Here is a 22048-nt window from a genome sequence, read left to right as displayed (position 1 = left end):
ATGAGGGCATTAGCTGGTCTTCTCTTCTTGGCCACTGGCATTTCTGAACTTGTAGGTGCTTCCAGTATTTGAAGTTCTTAAAATACAAGTAGCACATAGCATGCTGAACAGCTGTTGGGTGAAAATATGCACACACAATTATGCAAGCCTCATTTACTTGAGAGGAAATTCTTGTGTGTAATTTATAAGGCAGCTATCTAATGGAGGAGGTCTAGTTGCCATAGATTCTGCTGAAAAAAATCTTAAAGGAAATATGTGTTTTGAGCTGTGATATGGAAAAGAAACAGAGAAGAAATATACCACAGCAAAGCTAGAGCTCCATTCACAGGTAGTAGGAGAAGAAAAATAGAGCGTAACAAGAGAGAACTAGCATTCTGCCTTTACATTCTCATATGAAGTTTCTTCTGGTCTTGTTTTCTCTTTGTCATGGAAGAAAAAAATACCGTCCCTGTATGTTTACATATATAAGGTAGTCTGAAGTATTAGTAATGATGCAAAAATGATGACATTTAGGTCTCTTTCATGTGGTTCCAGCTGATTCAATAGTGTTAAGTGAGTCAGGAGGCGGATTAAATGAGAACTAACTGTCTGAATTGTAACCAACAAAAATTCAAGATAATTTTGGTAGGCAGGAGGAAGCAGCTGAAAGAAGTGATGAGCTCTTGTATCAGAGGCCTCCTCTTCAAAACATACATTTGTAGTTTAGGAATTTTGTTAAACATGAGCCTTAATTTGTTAGCCCGCGGGGGATGGTGCAAGCCGTGTGTTTTCCCTAGATGTTGTGGGAGGAAAGACAGTTAATTAATGTTGTCCCCCCCCCCCCCCCCATTGCTGTGCCTGTTATTATTCTTTGGGTAAGCTGATTATTGATCTTCAGTTGACTGATGTGGGAATGCAGCCTGCATTTGAACTTTTGAAATATATGTGAGTTTCTAGAGTATGGGTACAGCTACTAGTTGAAGGTTTTTACCTAAATAGATGAAACATTACACAGTTTGACTACTTATTACAGAGACTTGCTTAATATGCTGTTTTATGTGCTTGAGCGTACATTTTCTGGCTAAAGCGTAGTTGGAGGAAGTTTGCATTTTCCCCCTTCAACTGCATTAAATAAAAATGCTCTTAAAATTATTTTAATAAACATATTTTATTAAATCATGTGGGCTTTGCATTTTTTTAATATATAAAAGTTGAATACAGGATAAATCAAAACTAGCTTGTGCCCTGGAGGCAGGTTCGTTTCTCAGTATCTACAAAAATGGCTACATGCCAGAGTTCTTGTAAACTTGGCTAAAGCTTTTTGGAACTATTTTATTAAGTTGTAGAAGTGCAAGCTGAGGAGCACTTGTCCTCTAAAGGCTATCAGGTAGTTTGTTCAGATTTCTGAGCACCTGCCAAATCTTTGGAAGTTTAATTGGGCTGCAGCTCACCGCGGGTTTCATTACCATAGTAATAGACACTGGGAGGGGAGCAGAACCTGAATAGAGCAGGTGCCTTTATTGCTGCTAATACGCTTCTATATATATATTATGTGTTCGCATGGATAAAATACAATGTCCACTATTCACATCCTCAGCGGTACTGAAAGCATGAAGTTGTGACACCTTGATAACTGTGCATGAATAGGGTTAATTTTAAAGATTTCCAGCTGATTGTCTCCTAATGTGGATTTACAGGTTCCACCATGGATAAAGTATCTAGATACCTAAAGAAGGGTTTGAATTTATATGCTAAAGACCAGCTGCCTAAAAGTTAGATGTTTGCATTCAGCTTGTCTTCATCTAAACTGATAGGGAGAGGAGAATAATTTCTTCTGTAAAGCTATTGAAACAGAAATGTTGCTATTTCACTGTAGAATATCACCATATTTCTAAAATATTGTTTGATGGATGGGGGCCTAGAATCTAAAACAAATGTAATGCAGTTCTTGTAAATAACTAAGTTATTAGTAGCAAAGGTCACAATTACATTTTTTCAGCAGGCTGTGTCTGCTTGTGCTTGATACAGTTGACCTCTGTGGTAATTAGGAATTCTCACACATGAACAGATTATATATTTTTTTTAATGTTCACATTTCACAATTTACCTTGCTACATGTGTCATTATTAGGGGTAAGAATTTTGATTCAAACTATATTTACTATTAGAGACGATCAGTTTTCTCTAGATCTTAAGGCTTTAATCATGCAGCTCTTTATCTTGACAGTGTAAAACTAGTTCAGAGCTGTCTTTTTATTAACGCTTTCACCAAAGGCAGTGGCATAATAATCCTACAGTGGAGAACTAGAACCTGGTTTGTTTAAAAATTTTTGTTTAGAAAAGCTAGGAAAGAAGTGCACAACTGAGCTGTTCGAGGTGGGAGGAATATAGTTGAAAGTCATTGTAATTCCAGAGTCATAATACAGTGCTATACATTGATATGCTGATATATTGAAAGAGCCAGGCAGTACTTAAGTACGTTTTGTCAATTTATATTTTTCTTATGGGGGTTTTGAATCTTAAGTGAACAGTGGCATTGTTCAGAGCTTTTTCTTTCAGAATTAAAGGATTGCTCTACATTAAAGATGGTGTATGAAACATTAATTCTGCTTTACGTTCTGAAATTTTTGTTTTTGTTTTTTTAGTACTCACTTTTTATGTGTTGTAACTCAAAGAATTATTTTTGGAAGGGGGGGAGGGAAAGTTCTCCTTCTGTGAGAAACTTTTCCCAGGAGTGTCAGTACACAAGGTCCCAAAGAATTGTCTGTGGCTTTATAAAGCAGAAGGTAACAATTGCTCCATTGATTTTCAAAAGGCATAGTAGAATCCTGTAGGCAGAACCCCCATTAGGATCTGCCCGTAAAGGAGCTGTGCCTTTTTACTAGAGTGTTTGTTAAAGATTACCAGTCTTGATAATACTGAATTTCAAAAGCTAATGCTTTAAACTAGAAGAATAGGCAAAAGTGGTAACAATAGCGCAGTGACTATGGTCTCATATTGTGCTTACTTTTGTAACCCATACATCAAAGGGAATTTTCGGGCAGAAGGGGCGGGTTTTGGGTGCACTGCTGCTGAATCGTACATTATGTTTCAGCTTCAGGTTACAAAAACAATCATGTTTTGAAGTACAGTCAGCAGTAGGATGTAAAATCTACCTCCTGGGAGGCTTGTGAATTTTTGTCAAGTCCTCTCCTAAAAATATTTTAATTAGAAACAATGCATTCGGTTTCTCCTGTGCCGAGAAATTGCTTGTCATTTGCTTAATTAGCTCCCAAGACTTAAATATTTTAAACTGGAAAAAGAGAAATACAGACAAGCCTAGCTCTCCAGTTGTATGTTACGAGTCAGTAATGGAATACTGAATTCAGCTGCTCTTCTCATTTCCTTAGCATAACATGGATTTTTTGCAGCTCATTCAACTCATCAAGCAATGTTGATCATCTGTTGCTATTTTTTGTTCTTATTATGTCAGAATATGAATCCCCCTCTTCCACCGCCACCACCTCTCTTGTCTGCCGCGGTCATTGCATCAGCCTCTGCTGGACCTCCACCTGCAGGTGTAACACAAAGGCCTACATCAGGATCAACTGACCAAATGGCACATTTACGACCACAAAGTCGACCAAGTGTGTAAGTAAAATTGAAACTTGTTGGCAGTCAAAGAAATGGAATGAGATCAATAACTGTGTGTGTACTTATTTCTTGCCAGCTGGCCTATGTTCTGCTAGAATTCCCAGAAAGCCATGCGTATAACGAGGAACAAAAGCAACAAAACATACATAAAGGTGATATCCCCAAACAGCCTTCTTGCTGAGGGCTATTTATGGCTTAGGTAAATATAATCAGACACTGCTGTATATTGAAAGGACTCGGTTCAAAAATATAAAGTATTTATCATGCATAAGATAAATGAATCCTTGAGTTAGGAATGAAGACTGTGTACTTGCAAGTGGCAAGCCCTGGAGTGAATTTATCCCATGTTTTCTATTATGAATGGAATGAAAAGGCTATTCTCGTGTGAAATAGCTTATGCCAAAATACAGCAAACGCTGTATGTCGTTTAGACTGTTCTATTAGCATGTCATTGTCAGGCTGCTTATGCAAGTTGCGAGTGAAATTTGATTGAGGATTCTACAGTTTCGTTAATTAGTGGGTGGCAATTTGGAATGAAGGCAGAAAGCTGCTAGTTAGCATTATGTCTTCGCACTTGTAATACAAGCAAATGTGCGTCATCCTTCTGGGTGAAAATATTTTGTATATTAACGTGTGCTGCTGACAGCGTCGTTCTTCTTGGAAACTTCTTTGTGTGCGGTTTGGAGAAGAGGAAAGATAAAAGAAAAAATAAAATTCAGGGTGGTTGAACCATCTAATAAGGCATTTGAATAATTCAAGGACCACTTTTGTTCTGTGTCTTTTATTTTATCTTCCCACCAGGTTTCCTCCCACTCCAAAAGAACGCCTTTCTTGTATAGCAGGTGCATCTGGGTTTGAGCTATTTCTTTGGCATCAAGCATTTTAACAGTTTTTTTTTATGGATTACTATGCTTAGTGCAGTTAATCAAGTTCCCATCTCATTTATTCCTGTTCTCCATCTTCAAAGTGTTGCTCTCTATGAGGATACTAAGGAAATTTGGACTCATTTCACTAAAAGGGAAGTTAATGAACACCAATTAGCTGCTTTCACAGGCAGCTTTACTGTGCAGCTTTGTAGATCATCCCTAAATCTTGTGCCAGTGAAGCCTTTTGTTTCCAGTGTGTCATATTTTTGCCACTGTATTGCCTTTAAATCATTTTTGCAGTTAATGCCAAGGTTCTTGGGTGGACAGCAAAGAAAAAAAGATCTAATGGAGAAAGGAGAAGTGTACAGTTAATACTGTCTTTACTGTGCCAAGGCATGATTTTGCCTGGAGAACACTTCTTTTTATTCTTGGGGTAACAAGGGAAATGGAAAGATGAGCAGTGCAAGTGATTGGGGATTGTTTTTCAAAAAAGGGGGAGAGTCTACTCATCAGCCACCCTAATTGGCTGCCTCTGGTGAAAAGTATATTATTTTTGAGAAAATGTGATTTATTAGGGTATGTAATTTCCAAAAGGTCTGGGTGAATAACTGTATAAACTTTAAGGATTAAAAGGTTTTATATTTAACTTGTGGCAGAAAACAACACTGTATTGGTAGAACACTGTCTCTTTTTAATGTGATAATAGGAAATTTTACAGTTACAAATTTTCCGGCATGTGATTGCAGGAGCTTCAGTTTATATATACACACACACACACACACATATATATGTGTATATATATTTATATACACACATATATAAAAACATATATATATATGTTTTTATATATGTGTGTGTTTGTGTGTATGTATAAATGTGTGTGTGTGTGTGTGTGTGTGTGTGTATATATATATATATATATATATATATATATATGAGATCTTTTATTGTCTTAAATAAAAAAGGAAAAGTTTATCAACCCTCACTGTTTTTTCTGATGTACTGTGTTATGCTTTTCAGTATTGTTGCTTAGGAGAGAAAAAAGCAAATAGGCTTTAAAACTTGAACAACTGCTAGCTACCTTACCCATTAATTTCAAGTTCCAGTAATATGTATTTTTCTAGCACCACAGAGAGATTCCAATTACAGGGAATCTGGGGAATTCAGGGAGATACAGGGAATTGGGGACTACAGGGAGATTCCAATGTTGCATTTTGAAAACTATTTCTGATCCTGCTGTTTCAGTCCCAACTGTTAGTACTCCCCAAAAAAGAAGTTGGCATGTCACAAAGTGGAAAAGATATTAGAAATAAACATACTGAGAGATAAGTGGGATGTGATGGGATGACTAGTCAATAAACACCTATTAATTAAATTCATTAACTTAGTTAAGAAAATGAACGATCTTATTAAAAATATTGAATGTTACAGTAAAGCACAGTTGGGAATATATTCTTAACAATTGTTTCCCCTAATATTGCCATAACTTCTGTTTTAATATTGTAGCGGTATGATAGATGAGCGAACATGTAACCCTTTCTGCCATGCCTTGTCATCTCTGACTCAAGACTCTCTCAGCTAGAAAACGCAAGCCTAAAACAATTAAAAACCATCACTTCTCAATTGCATATATTGAGAATCATCTACATACCTCTTTTTTAGATACATTGCTATATATCCATACACGCCTCGAAAAGATGATGAACTGGAACTGCGGAAGGGAGAAATGTTCTTAGTGTTTGAACGCTGTCAAGATGGCTGGTTCAAAGGAACTTCCATGCATACAAGCAAGATTGGTGTTTTTCCTGGCAATTATGTGGCCCCGGTTACAAGGTATATTTTTATACAGATGTCTAAATAGCTTACCTAATTTCAAGTCCAAAATGATTTTGGTTTTGTATTTAATCCTAAAAACTAGATAATAGAAGAGCTGTGGGTTTTAGTAACTAGCTCATTTTTTCAGTTGTGTTTCAGTTTTTTGTTCTGAATTTTGGCAGGACAGTGACAAGTGCATCCCAAACAAAAGTTCCCATGTCTACTGCTGGCCAAACAGGACGAGTGGTAACAATGGTCAGCCCTTCCACCGCTAGTGGAACATCTCAGAAGCTCCAGGGGAATGGTGTGGCAGTCAACTCCAGCACAGTGCCCACAGCTGTGGTTTCTGCAGCACATATCCAAACCAGTCCGCAAACCAAGGTCCTTGTGCACATGACAGGACAAATGACGGTCAACCAGGCTCGCAATGCAGTTAGAACAGGTAATAATAATAATAATTAAAAAAAAAAAAAAAAAGAGGTATGCAGGATAGCCAAACTGGAGTCTGTCTGAGCAGATCCCTGGAGTCAGGCTATGTGTAAATATATGTTTAAAAAAAGAAGAGGAGGAAAGAAAAGGGTTTTAAATATTGTTTTATAGAGCTGAATGCTTTCTGAAATGCTGGTTTATCGCTCTGAATTTTACATCTCTTAATCTCCTTCAGGCACTTGTGTGTACATATATACTGCTGCTGTTGGGAATTTGTATGCAAGTACTTTAAGTGGAATTTTTTAATTCTAGCACTATCTGGGATGGGGGCATGTTGTCTGAGCTTCCCCACTCATATGCAATTCATGTAGTAATAAAAATAAGAACATCTTAGTCATAGCTTATTTTTTAACAAGTGTTAACTGCACAACAACTACATATTGCTCTAGTTTGGCATTCACATTTAAATTCTCTCCTAACATCTTTGAAGACCTTTTGCATTTATTTGTTCTTCTTTTTTGATGCTTTAGCTCAGGGTTGGTCTTTAGGCATTCCAGTTTGTTCTCTAAACTATTGACTGTAACTTCTGGCTTTGACCGTGAAACACGGTGACTATACTGGGTTGAAGATGTGTACCATCTATGACATAAAGTCGTGTGTTTCTGATGGGTCTGTCTCTGCCTTCACTGTCTGTGAAAGGCCATATCATAGGGAAACATGACCTCTTGCTATTTAAACTCAGACCCAGAAAGATGAATAGTTGTGCTTTCAGGAGATTTCGTTTACCAAATTCACGTGCTCCTCTGTGGATTTGCCAAGCTAGGATAACACCACACAGTTAGAGCCTTATGTGTTCCAGTTGCTCCTAGGGCCTCAAAAGAACACACCTTAATCTGATGAAACTATCCCAGTATTTCTTTTTCAGCCTTTTATTTGGGATCTCTTGGCTGAAAGAGCCATGACCGGAAGTTTTTTTTTTTTTTTTATCACTAGGTCCTTATTGGCAGGGCAGAAGAGAAGACAAAAGGTCCAAATGAATCTGTTATTCCCTTAAGGATCATTATGATTCCCATGGTCTCAGTATCCATGAATTAGCCCACACCTCCTTCAAAGCTGTGCATCTCCTTAGAAAGCCTTACACGCATGTTCAGATGTCATCCTATCTTCAAAAACAAACCTGGTGCTATCTGGAGATGTCTTTAGGTCCTTTGTTTCCCCAATTGGCCCCATCTTCCTCCAATATGATCTTGTAAAGGACTATGGTATCTGATCCAGCCCAACAACTTCATTCTTTACTCTGAAATGAAAGCAAAGAAGCCCAGGTGCTATTGGCAGCTGGAAAGAGAAAATAAAGCAAAACATCTGTATTTTCCTGCCTCTCAGGCACAGGTGTTTTCTACTCTAAATCCTTCTTTTGCACTACCGAGGAACTTGCAAATGAGAGCACAAAAGAGAAAGCTCCTGCAGGCTCCAGAGGCCTTTCTGTCCCTGCACTTCTGCACTTCTACCACTGTCAAGATGAGTAAGTTCTTACAGTTGTGGTCAGCTGGAAGACATGACAATGTGCTTCCAGCCAACTTTGCAAGTCCAAAATGGAAAAATCAAAGGGGCTGCAGTCTCTTCACAGAGAACTTTACATTGGATTGCAGTGTAAAGGTGTGCTGCTGGAAGATGAATAGGAATTTGTCCCTTATAAGGGCCCATTTAACCAGAAGTGAAGCAATAATGGCTGCTTTATGTTCAAACGTTACAGAAAACTTTGTAGTCAGCATCTGAAATGTGATCATCTTGAGCTTTCCCGAACACCTTTGCTGAGCATTATCCTCTTGATGAAGCTTTGAGGATTAATGCTGCATTTTGCAGGGCTGTTCTTCAGTTTCAATTTAGTTCAGGACTTTGAGGATCCTTCTTCAAATGATCTTAATGAGCCATTGCTTGCCATCACCCACACTGAGGAGTGTGTGTTCTTTGTTTGAGAGACGGGGAAGGAGATGTGCACCTTGCCTGTTTTATTACTGTCTGAAGTGCGTGAAAATAGGGTGGCTTGATGCATTCTTCTTGTGGGTCAGGGATAAGAAAACAAAACCAGAAAGCTGTTACTTACCTGTACACTTACTGTTTGCGTGTAAGTGTAGTTGTATCTTGAAGAACGGCAGCTACTTGTAAGAAAACTGACTTTGTCTCATAAACAAAAGACAGCAGTAATAATCCCTCTTAACCAAAAATCTTGCTACCGTTGGATTTACACAAGCCTCTACCCTCCTAACCTTCCTGTCTGAAATGCTCGTAGTACTTAAAGCTAAAAAGGGTCTGTGATGGGGGGGAGAGGGTATGTATCAAAAAGATACAAAAGAGGGTATATATCAAAAATATACGTAGCATTTAGTTGTGATTTCTTCTTAGAAAGAACTACTGTTTCGTATCTTAGACATTGTACTTGGATATAATACTAATTGTAGGATTGTTATATCAGATTTGTGAACCGTATCAGTCTTTGCTAATGTACTGTTGGCTCAATCTAACCAAATTAGCAGGGGAATTAGTAAAGAGACCAAGTGCTAGAGGCTTGATTCCAAGGTATTGCTTACAACTAGCCTGAGACTCCAATTAGCATCTGAAATATCAGAGTGAACTGATATTTGAGAAGTATATGCACCAACCTAAAGGTGCATATTCCTAGATATTAAGTTCTAGCGTACTTGGAGGAAAGAGGCTATGCAGCACTGGGATGCTGCATTCTGCCTCATATTGTTCAGATTAGATGTCTACACTTTATATCACCCAGTGGTACAGAGATACTCAAGCTGTTTAAATGACCTAATGCAAGTATGGTTTACCATTTAACCATATGCTTTTTGGAATGGATAAATTAGTTCATGCAGAGCTCTACTTTGTAGCTAGGCTGTGGCCCAGGTTAGTTTATTCAGCCCTATGCTATTCTCCAACTTCCAGTGCAGATGTTTCTTTTATTTCACAGGGGTATGAGTAAATCTACTTCTATATCTAAACATCCCAAGAGACAATAGCTTACGTTTCTAAAGAAACCACTCATAGCAGTAATTGCCACTATACTTATTGTTTGAAAGACCCACTAAATCTGTTGTGGATTTACTGAATAGTTTAGGGAAAACAATCCAATTATATTTTTAGCAGCTTCTATAAGGAGTGTTCCTTCCTACATTGTTTTATGTGCCCTGACAACTATGCAGCATATTAAAAAGAACAAACAAGTTTCAGGCAGGATTTAGCTAGCTCTTATGAACTAAAATGTAATCTTCACTTTGCATCTCTGTTCATATATGAAGCATTTCACTCAGCAGCTTAGGTACCTTCACAATAGTCACAGGGCTGTAGTTATTCTGTTGCTTACTGGTGCAAGTGGGATACCAGGCATAGGCTAGCTCTTTATTCTGGTGAGATAAATTTGACGCCATGTAACACGTCACTATAGTATTATATAGGAGATGATGATGGTAGAGAGGAAGCTGCTTAGGATTTTTATTGATTAGTTTTAATACAGTGACTGTACTCACTTTTTGTGTGTCTTGTGAAAAGATTAATTCTCTTGCATTTTCTTCCTCTATTCTAGTTGCTGTGCACAGTCAAGAAAGACCTACAGCAGCAGTGACACCCATACAGGCACAGAGTCCAACGTGCCTTATTCCTGCTGCTGTGATCATTCCCCACCACTCTGTTGCTTCCCAGCAGCTCCAGCCTCAGCTTTCAAACGCTGCTGCTTACGTCACGGCTGTGAACGTGAACCGGTCAACCATCCCGCTGGCGTGTGCAGCAGCTTCTTTGAATTCTCCCAGCGTTACCCCTCCCTCCTTGGAGGGAGACGTTAGTGGGAGAACTGTGAACGCTCACCCTGGAGCTCCTGCATCTCCGGAGAATGCTTTAGCAGCTGGTGGAAATGCTGCTGTCAGTAAAGCAGACAAGGATAGCAAGGTGGGCAGAGAATAAAATCACTCCCATGAGTTTTGAATTCTCCTGTTTCTATCATGCAAATCTTTAAGAGGTCTATTTTTGTTTTCTGTCTTCATTTTCTGAGTAACACCACTGTAAGGCTTTTGAGGCTGAGCCTGAAACTCAAGCATCCACTTTGCAACTATAGCTGTGGTCAAGTCCATTCTTGGTCGTGCAAGAATAATTTAGGGTGGATTAAAATACAGAGCAGAGCATCCTTGGTGGAGGGTTAAAATAAGGCAGCAGATGCAGGCCATTAACATTAAAAACAGAAGGTGAATTGACACAGTTCAGTAGAGTCATTAGACTGACAGTTGGAATTTTTAATATTTTGTTTTTCTGGACTTGCAGCCAGGTTCCTGAATATTTTAGAAAGCAGTATGGTTATCAAATGTTATCAGTGAGTGTCTCTAAATTGATAGAAGAAATTGCCGAAGACCGTGAACTTGCAGGAACTTTAAAAGATCAGTCTAATAAAATAAAAGTCGTATTTAATGAAAATCACTATTTGCTTAGCCTGTATAAATAGGTGGGAAAGCTTAAGCATGAAACTCTCATTTTACTTACTACATCATTAGAAAGGTTACTTTCCTCATTAAGTTATTGTCTTAGAGACAGATAGATATACAGATAGGAAAACATGTTACAAACCATGTTTGTTGGACAAAGGAAAAAAAAAAAGGTCAGCTGAAATATCAGGACACAGTTGCCTTTTCTAAATGCGGATTAGTAGAGGCTCTGGTGAGTCTACTTTCCTTCCTTTTATTTGAAGTACTTTGTCCTGGGTCTAAACTCAACCATGTGATTATCTTATATTATAGGCAAAAAAAAAAAAAAAATCCAATGTCTTTCCAACTGTTTTTGTTTTAAGTTTGTGATATCTTTATCATAATCTTTAATCTTTTTACCTTCTTTTAACAGCTTCCTTTAGATCTCAGATGTTTTAGACAATTACCGTGCTACTCTTTACTCATGTGCACTCCCTGATGAAGTTCATAATCATATTCTGTACACTACTCTCACCCACTTTTTAATTATTTTTGTTGATTATTGTCAAGTGGAGCTACTAAGAACTTTGCTTTCAAAATGAGTTTAGCTGTAGCCAACTGAAATCAGTAAGAGGCCTTTAGGCAAGGCTTTTAGAAAATACGTTGGAGCTTAAGGTTAAAGATGCTAACATATTTAGACTATATTAATTTCTGGAGGGTTTTTTTTCTTGACCATTTCATAGACGGCAGTTATTTGCTGAAATCGCTTTAATTAATGGAGACTTGGAAGAGGGACAGAGAATTTTTCATTCACAGCTCACCGATGCCATTGCATCCCAAGCTGTCATAAAAATCTCACATTGCTCATGCTTTTCTGTTTCTGTGGTTAGTTTATTTTTGTCTTCAGGGCTTACAATCTGGCACTTCTCATAAGCACTAAACTCACTCAGTCAAAGGGTTAGTAAGAAGATCACTGCCACACCCCTTAAAAAAAAAAAAGAAGAAACACAAAAGCTACTTAAATAATTCTCTTCAGGGTAAGTAACAGTCTTCAGGGATTCCTGTCTGGACAAGCAAAAAAAATGTTTACAATTCTCCCCTCTAGCAGAGCAGCAAAACACAATACATTCCCCTTGTGGCAAATTTCTGCTAAACTGTAGAGTTTTTCCCTTACTGAGGGAGGATAAATAGAAGACACATATCTAGACAGCAGCCTCCAGGTCAGACTTTTCTCCCAGTTTGGTTTGATAGTGTGTTTATTTCTTTCCTAGAAACTTCCATGTTAACTAAATATTTTACCGCCTAGATTCCCTTTGTGGGAATCTAACTCCTTGCTCCTTTTTCTAAATTACCTTTTGGGCCAGTGCTGTTGGCTTTTAAGATGAACCTTAACTTATCTTTAACTAAGTGAAAGGCCTTAGCCAATTTATGGTCCAAAGAAGTTACTATTTTTCTCTTCATAAATTGAATAGTTGTCCTTTGTAATTATTTGTAGAGTCTCAAGTGTCTCCTCCTAATTTACTGAGTCCTCTCTGATCCAACTGCCATCTATAAGAAGGAAACGTTCAGCTTTTTGCTGAATATCTTTGTTCTGAAATGAAGCACTGTTTTTTGTTTACAGAAAGAAAAAAAAGGTTTGCTGAAACTGCTTTCTGGAGCATCCACTAAACGTAAGCCCCGATTGTCACCTCCAGCCTCACCGACTCTGGAGGCTGAGCAAGCAGCTGCAGAGCTGGCCCTGCAAGGTGCAGTCGGGCCGGAGCTTCCTTCAGCAGGCAGTCACAGCAAAGCCGGACCCTGTCCCCCCGACAACGAGGTCTCTGCGCTGGCACAGGAGACGCTGCATCGGAAAACGAGTTCCCTGGATTCCAATATTCCTATAGCGCCGCCGCCTCGGCAGCCCTGCTCGTCCCTGGTTCCAGTCCTGAATGAATCCAGGCCTGTTGTCTGCGAAAGGTAAATTACCCTAAGCAAACCAAGAGAAAAGTGCATTTCTGACATGCGCAGTATGTATTAGGACTGCTAGAAGTCTTTCAAAACACTGAGATCTTATAGAAAAAGTGGACCTTTATTTTTTACAATGCTTCACGTGTGTATCAACCAACATTTCTGTGTGTTTACTTTTCGTGTTACTTTGAGGTTTTGGAGTGAATACTATGATCATAGGCCTGATCTGAGAATTGAGATAGATAAAATAAGCCTCCTATTTTGCAATTCATTAACACATTATAATTTTGCATATATGAATAATCATGTTAGTTCTTTAAGATTATTAGCAGTGCCTAGCTGCAAGCATAAGTATATAGTGAATAAGATCTTTATCTATGAGTAGGCTTCACATGTGATTTCTTCAGCTGTTGCAAAGATACTTTCACTACCTGAATGCTGTGCTTGTTACTGTGCTCTGCTTCCTGGGAAGTGAGCCCAAAAAGCACTTTGTCGTCTGGATTCTGAAACTGCCAGACAGTTGCCTTTAAGTTTTCTCACTTTTCTTTTGTCCCTCTGCTATTCTCAAATTTTGAGGTTCTCAGTAGATTGCGTAGACTGCGAAGGAAGCAGCAATTTTCTGAATACTGCCTCTTTTTATTATCCCTTGTGCTAGGCAAACAATATGAAGAATCTTGTAGGACTTCTTTTCCAGTAGCTACAGGAATTTGTGGCATACAGAAAAAATAGTGCAGTTGCAGTGTAACAACTGTAGAAATGAATTGATTCATGCTGACTATTTTAGGCTTTGGTCTGATGATATTAATTCATGGTATGTGGGCATGCCATTGTATTAGAGTCCCACTGACCTTCGGCTACATCCGTGTAGCAAGACCCAGCCAGTATGTAAGTTTCCACTTTGTCCTTAATTTGATTTGTCATACCTTTATTTTTTTAAAAGGTTATTATCATTTCTGCACAATTTCCTTGCAGGAAATTTCTGTTTCTTACTGAATTTCTGAAGTAGTTTTACACTTACGGATGGAAAATAAAAGCTGAAGGAACGTTCTTTAAAAATTGCACCATTTATTTTCCAATTATCATAAGTCTGCTTGGCACAGTAATATATTTTTAAGCTTTGAATGTGCAAATAATATCAAATTCGTTCTGGTATGACCAGTGGTTGTGTAAAACCATTTGCATACTCACAAAATGTGATTTTTTTCAAGTATCTTGGTTTCACAATGGCGATTCTTTTCTCTGAACTACTTACTGAAAACAATGCTGAATATTTGTACTGAAACGTTAATAACATATACTCAAATACCCCTTTTAATCTCTGTATCCTTATTATTTAGTTATGTGATAATTGCTACCAGAGAGGTGCTACCACAAAGTCATTGTCTCTGCTAGTCTATTATTCTTTTTTTCAGTGTATTTAAATAGAATTTCATCTTTACGCTGGGTTCTCCTTGTCCTTTTTGGTGCAGGGTTAAGGCTTTTCTTGCTGACGCGCCCTGTTTCGATTTCTTTAGTCCAAAGTGCTTAAAATGTGTTGCTTAACAGTGCTTATCACTTACACTGTAGTTGGTATCTTAAAGTAATCTATGAGCATTAATTTTCATTAGGTCTGTAAGAAGGGTGAATAAGAATAGTGAATAGTGATGATGCAGTAGTATGTACAGTGAAAAGTGGGGGGTGTGGAGGAGAATATTCATGAAGATAGGCTCAACAAAAAGGTAAAGAACAGAAATCTCCAGCTGAGATTATTCTGCTCTTTCATATCACAATTTCAATCACAGGCTACAATCTGTTTGAAAAAGAAACAGTACTCTTTCTACACTGGCTCTGGCTTTGGATCCTAATTATTAGCGTGGTCAAGTTTTATTTTTGGAGGTTACTAGAGGATTTAGGAGTAATGTTCTGCTGATGGTCTGTAAGAAATGGAAGCAAAGTGCCTGACTCAACACTGAGAAGCACTTGAAAATGTTCCCATTTTTTGATACCAAGTTTTCCACAAATCCTGGTTTTCTTTAAGGTGAAATAACTAATTCTTATTCTAATTCCACTGTTTTTCCGTTCACTAGAATAACAGGTTTTCTGTAGAGCCCGCGTATTTCCTATCTGTCTAGAAAACAGGAGGTAAAAATCAAACCATTTAAAGAGCTAGCTTCTGATCATGCACAAGAAGCAGACTGGCACTTTTGGTAGTACACTGCCTCTTTGTGCTATGGGTTTGCAAGTAAATACTTCGATACTCGTAGCCTTTCCCCTAAAGGAAGGGAAGAAGATGACACTCCCTTCCACCGTATTGCAGATGTTCGGTGCAGCAAACCACTAAGTTAGTTCCCGTTCCTATATTCAGTCTCCCCCGGTGAACTAGCGCGGTTGCTCGCAGTGCTCCATGGTCCTTCATGTTTGCATTGTGCAGGAGGAACAGATGAGTTAAACAGAGGAGCTTCAGCCAAGGCAGCCGGGAGCAGAGCTCAGGAATTCCTTTCCTCTCGTGAAATGCGTCAGCTCACCTGAGACTTTGTGATAAGTGTTCGGTCATTTCTTCCGATTCCCCAGCCGAGGCACAAGTTGTCTTACGGCGTTGTATTTGCTCGTATTGACACAGTGCCGACAGGGGTAAGGATCGCTGTCTTTTCGTTACAAAGACAGGCAACCACAATTCCCCGCAGCTCCCGGAGCAGCCGTGTTATGCTATGAATACAAAGTAATTTGATCATCTGAAAGATTTATTTTTTTATTCAACAAGAGGTAGAAGACCGTTTCAAGTAGTCTTTGCCAAATCTTCTAAGTTTTCCACTTCTTTTTAAAGGGAAGCATTGGTTAAATAGCTTTAAGTTTTACAGGAAATATATAGCGCTGTAATAATAAGCTTCCCAGCACTTCACAATGGTGATAAAGACCTGATGTTGAACCTAAATACACATCACTGCATATCCTAAATTGTAATACAAGTAGAGTCTTTCATCCAGTTACAGTGAAGGACAGCAGTAATCTTGTTCTGTAATTGAGGTGGTTCCACGTCATTTTATCCACCACAAAATGACTGGTGTGACATCAGTGAGCAGGCCAGTGGTTTTGGAGGACAACAGTTTTTTACCAGATCTGGCAGCGTTAAATGCTATTGAGCATGAGTCTACCCTAGGAGGGGGCTGATTATCTGTAGGAGTCAAGAGACCTACTCAGCAGACCGGAGAGTTGCAGAGCAGCAGGACGCAGATGAGCTGACAAGGAATGGTAAAAATTCAGAGTTTAAAAGAAAAATCTTAAAAGAAAAAGTCGAATAATGAATATGAATTTAACTTATATAATAACAGTAATTCCGACTATTTATGCCTGTTGTCTGCATGTGAGAATGTGATATTTTTCTCCATTTGGTGATCAAACAAGTGGTTCATAGAACAAGACAGGAGAAGCACAAATAAAGTTGTCTAGAAACCAGCTACACATAGCTGGGAAGAAAATCAGTATTTTGTGTCTAGTGAAATAGAAGCAATGAAGAAAGGGATGAAAAAGAAGGATGTATTCTTTTTCATGTTATTGAAAACTAACAGAAACGTGAGTATTAAAGATGAAAAGCAGAATGGAGAAATGTGAAGATAGACCAAAAGAAATCATTTCGCAAATGCAGAGTACGAGAGTGCTGTGGGATGCAGCAGACCCATTAGGAATATGGGGAAAGAACTGGCGGCAGATAAAATGGATGCTTCTGGGAAGCTTAAGTATTTTTATAATGTTAATATTTTATCACTAACTGATTACAAAGAGTTAGGATACTTTTAATATTAATGAAAGATACCTTAAGATAGTCAAAGCAAATGTAAAGGAGAAAATGCATTCTGCATATATTAAATGCATGTAAGAGATATTTATAGATGAGGTGACCAAGAAAGACCTGCAAATCTGACGACATTTACATATACCGGATGAAGAGAGAAATAGGCATATCTTTTGAAATATTGGAATATGGAGGAATAAGCATGTTCTTTCAAAACGGAAGTCATGCTTAGCAAATGTGATTAATTTTTTCAAGGACCTGGCAATGAACTTCTGCGCACAAGCATAAGCTCTTTACCCTGCAAGAAATTCGTAATGTTGACAATATGCTATAAGTAATAGAAAAATAGTTTTGTTCTGTAGCTGATAGAGGGTGATATGAATGGACAGCTGTGTGAATTTGAGCCTGGATCTGATCACCCATATTTGGTCAAATAGAATTTGTGAAAATGCAATATAAAATTAGATGCATGTCATGGCAAAAGCAGAAAGATGTGATTTCAAGGTGCGAAGTACAGCAGCACACAAACTGAGCCGAGTTAAGATGGCGTGCTTTCTATCCTGAAAAGCTTCTTACATAAACAAAAATAATGTTAAAAAACAGCAATGCAAGTGAAGAGGTTTTGTTAGCTACTTTTTTGTTCTTTGCCTTTCCTCAAGAGCCCTCCCTGGGATAAGATCATGTTAAACATACCGTCATAAAGTTGTGCCCAGTTACTCTTGCGAATGCTTTGATTATTGCTGTGTCATGCTTCCTGGAAGAGTCTGCAACTTTACATCCAAAAATGTGTTTACAATTTTCTCCTATTGCTTAACCTCTTATTATATGTCTTTTAACAAAGATCTCTGTGAAAACTGTGATATGAGATGCATACATTTGACTTAAATTCTTTATGTTGCTATTGTTATTTTCTGTTCACGTTGTCTTTAACTTTAGTTGTTATAAACTCAGCAAATGGTTCTAGGCAATTTCGTTTTCTGATAAGTTTTAACATGCTCAGAATTTTTTTTTTTTATGAGCATTGGTTAAAAAACCCCTAAACTAAGAGCTTTGTTCTTTTATTTATTTATTTATTCTGCAGGTACAGGGTTGTGGTATCCTACCCTCCTCAGAGTGAAGCAGAACTTGAACTTAAGGAAGGTGACATTGTTTTTGTACACAAAAAACGTGAGGATGGCTGGTTCAAAGGCACGCTGCAACGAAATGGAAAAACTGGCCTTTTCCCTGGCAGCTTTGTGGAAAACATTTGAGACGATTCATTCCAAGAGCTTCAAATCATACTGTACTGTAAAATAGCACAAATATTCTACCAGAAAAAGCACAGTCATGGAATACTTTCAAATGACTGTAAGAACAAAATTATACATATGTCTACATTGTCTATAGCACAATTACACCAGCGAACAAAGAAGATGAAGGCATCTGCTGGTTTTATCACTTTGGATTCTTAAGTGTGATGTGTGCCTTGTACTGTCTGATTTATTATATAGAGGAACTTTTTTTTTCCCCGAGTATGTTACATAAATGAACAATTGTTTACAAGGCTGTAACTAATTTATTCTTGTTTTTTAAAAAACTTGAATTTTGTGTAATAGCTACAATTCTTGTGATTATGATTTTAACAAATTATTAATTTATGAAAGAATAGCTAAGGGGAAGCTGGATTCTCTCCTTTTGAGCAAGCAATTATATCTGATAAAGAGCCTCCCACTTACCCTCTAGACATTCTTCCCCTGCTGTGTCTGACCAGTGGAGTAAGTCTCTGTTTTATGAATTAATGTTGAGTGGTGGTGATGTGGCGTCAAACAGAATTTGCCAAGTGGGGGAAAAATGTGTATTTTGTTCTTAGGACAGAGATAAAAAATGTTAGTGGTGTTCTCGAGTCTAGTTCTACTTCTTCATAAATCACCCAGGTAGAGTAATGTTTCCAGGAGGTGAAGATGTAAGTGAACAACTGAATAAAATTCAACCATCTTACGGTTAGGACCATCTCAAGGTTAGGAAGGCAGAAATTTAGGAGAGCCAATAAGAAATTCCCTATACCTTCTGTTTATGTAAGAATTTGGCTGTTTGCACAAAGCTTAGCTTTGTATGTATGGCCGGTTCTCTGGGCATTTACCTCTCAGGATCCAGCAAAATTGGAAGGAATGTTAAAGCCCAACACTTAGAATGGTGATAGCTTCAAAACACCTGTTTGATAAGACTGAATATAAAAATAAAATTCTAAGCTGTACTTAATGTCTAAAAATGCCTAAGAAGTGTAGTTTGCAATGTTTTCTTCTCACACTCATCTGCATGGCCAAGAGATGTTTAAAATGTCTGAGCAATAGTGGTGGTAAGTGATGCACTTGTGTTAAAGTAAAAGGCTGTATGAAACACTGTGAAAACTTTACTAACTTCTTAACCATTGCTACTTTGGTATGTTCTGACTTTTTCTTTGTCTTGCATGTCTTACTCAATTCTTGCAGTAGTATAACTGTGCATGATCTACATTTTTCATTCAAATTTCCTGTTGCTGGGTTATTTCGCTCTGAAAGTTTCCCAAAAGCCACTTGACCAAAACTAGTGAGCAACTCGCCTTCAACCAGAGGAGGTGTCCAGTGTTTGAATCATTAATAAAATATCATAATGTCCTTGCAGCTGACAGATACAAAGAATGAGGCCTGCAAGAAAAGTGATGTTAGTCTTTCAGGGTTTTGTTAGAGATTTGACACTGGCAAACGCACTACTCAGCCAAATTTATTTTTTATATTATTGTTTGGTTATAGCAGTCTAATTGTGATTCTTGCAAGACACTGAGCACCGTCATCTCCAGTTAAATCCAGTTAAAATTGATGGAATTTGGCTGTTGCTCAGCACTTTACAAAGGGAAGCCGGTAGCGTGATTCCATTTCACGCGATACGCAGAAGTAGTGATGGACAAGTATGCAGTGATGTATTAAATCCTTATCATTTTATTTTTTTGAAGTTATACATTGAAAAATATCAAATATTAATGACAAGGATTTCTTGCAATATCAGGTAGTATCATGATGGTCTTAAAAATAAGAAAAAATTTATCTATAAATATATATCGTTGGAAATGACAGCATTCCCAAATTAACTGTCTCTCTGAAACACTGTATAATTCAGCTTTTGTGTTTTTAAATATTTTAAATAGTTTACTTGAATATTCATGTAATATATAAAGGTTTTGTGAAATGAATTTTAGTTAGAAGCTGATATCAGCTTTTGTCAGCATAAATTGGCACTAGTGTGTCATAATATTCTTATTTTGGAAGATTTAGTGCATTTTATATTAAAGACTACTAAAGGTTAATTTTTTTCTATCTCTATTCTCCATATTTTAAACTAAGTGACTAAGATACCTCTATTAATAGAATTTCATGATGTAAAGTCAGTTAAAATCAGCTGTTAATCCGATAGTTCTGTTAGATGGAATATGTTAAATGATTTTTTTTAACATTAAATAAATGTTTGTAAAAAGGGCTTATTAGATAGCAGTGCAACAATGACAAAATGCAGTTTATCATGCCTTTTTGTGATCTTTTGGTTTTTTGGGTTTTTTTTTGGTTTTGGCTTGGGATTAATTCAGTGTAGAAACAGACAAACCCTGTGCATTTGCTTTGTGTAATTCCATTTAAAAAAGTTTTGTAAGATATTTTATATCTGTTTGAAGTCCAGTGAATGTTAAGTGTTTGATTTACTATGTTAAACTTTCAATCCTAATAAATATTTTCTTAGCAAACAGCTAAAGAAAAATGTGTATGCAAATATTAAACACAAATTAGTTGCAGAAAATCTGACAAAATTATCAGAACTTAATTTCAGCATTTATAGGAGGACATCTGTGCTAATACAGAGAAGGTCTTCAGGTTCCACAATGTTGAAAGTTCAGAATAATGGAATATAATGCAAGTTTTCTAGAGACAATCTGGCTGATCTTTTCCATTTCTATATTTCCTCAAGTAACTTCAAAGCAAAAAGGTAACTTCCATCTCAATTTGATCATCACTTACTATTTTGTTCTAGGTCTTGTCATCAGCATAAACTCAGGTGCGTATGAGTTATAAAGTGCTTTCCTAGAGAGAGAAGCACCTAGCATAGTGGATCTGCTGTGTGTATTTTGAGAGATGGTCCCCAACACTGGGAGTAAAGCATCTACCCTAACTTTCGCTGAGGGCCAAAGTGTTGGGTGGTAAGAGACTCCTTTGCCCTGACCAAGTTTGCTGTGCACAGCACTTGGACAGTAACAGCCTAACTAGGAGATCTTAACTTGGATGTGGTTAGCTATCCACTAGTATACATGGACTGATTGGAAAATGATGGAAAGTGGATTCTACACGTGTTCACAAAACATTTAGACTCTATAAATGTTCCAGCTATTATGACAGATTCTGTGTTAGGTAAGACTGACCTGGGCCTAGATCCTGCTGGTAGCGGATGACACAGCTTCTAGGCTGTTAAAAACAAAAAAACAAAAAAAAAAAAAGGGGGGGGGGCAGATCTCTTAACTTTCCTTCGGGGGAAAGGGGAGGAGGAGAAGGAACAGAGAAGATGAAAAAACAACTTTGTTTATCTTTTTCAGAATTGTGATCTGACATCACTGCATCCATAGTGCATCCGTAGGAGAAGAGCATACACAAACATCATGGTTAAGCAGTAGAGGTAAGACTGTTTCTTTGGGTTGGGGTTTTCTTGGTATTGCAGTTACTGAGTGATACTAATATGTGTTTGGCTTGCCAAAGGTGCTTGAAATCTTGTTCACCCTCACTTCATTACCTCTGCCTTCCAGCAGTAATACCAATTATAGTTTTGCATAGGCTTAGAAACAAGGCTTCTAAGCCTTCTGACTTTTTTCCTAGAGCTGGCAGAATGTTTTAACTGGATTGTTCTTTCCAGCAGCTTTAAGCAAATGCTTTTAAAGGTGTGTATTGACTTTACTGAAACACAAGAACCCACTTGTCTAGTTAACAAGTTTTTGTGTCTGACATAACTAAAACTCCTACGATAATCTTTCATATATCTGCACAATAAATAGCTATGTCACTGGTTTCTATAGGACATGTCAATTCACCTGTCTTCTTTGGATTTTTGCCATGTATCTGCAATATTTATACTTCCCAAATCAGTCCCAAGTGCTGTTTCCCTGCACTT

The 22048-nt window shown here is 37.6% G+C and overlaps 1 protein-coding gene across 3 annotated transcripts in view; it reads left to right on the top strand.

Annotated features, from left to right (window-relative positions):
• SH3RF1 (SH3 domain containing ring finger 1) overlaps positions 1-20641 on the top strand; it is an 86342-nt gene extending 65701 nt beyond the window's left edge. For all 3 annotated transcript variants that reach the window (XM_064510957.1, XM_064510959.1, XM_026122914.2), the window contains exons 7-12: positions 3451-3608; positions 6140-6310; positions 6475-6734; positions 10311-10669; positions 12797-13131; positions 17973-20641. In XM_064510957.1, coding sequence (XP_064367027.1) covers positions 3451-3608; positions 6140-6310; positions 6475-6734; positions 10311-10669; positions 12797-13131; positions 17973-18141 — 1452 coding nt within the window. In that variant the 3' untranslated portion in view covers positions 18142-20641. The remainder of the gene's footprint in view (positions 1-3450; positions 3609-6139; positions 6311-6474; positions 6735-10310; positions 10670-12796; positions 13132-17972) is intronic.
• Positions 20642-22048: the final 1407 nt, after the last annotated feature.

The sequence above is a fragment of the Dromaius novaehollandiae genome, chromosome 4 (genome assembly GCF_036370855.1).
Source record: "Dromaius novaehollandiae isolate bDroNov1 chromosome 4, bDroNov1.hap1, whole genome shotgun sequence".
Classification (NCBI taxonomy): Eukaryota; Metazoa; Chordata; class Aves; order Casuariiformes; family Dromaiidae; genus Dromaius; species Dromaius novaehollandiae.
Note: the sequence above shows the minus strand (reverse complement) of the source record. Positions and strands in the feature narration are given on the sequence as shown.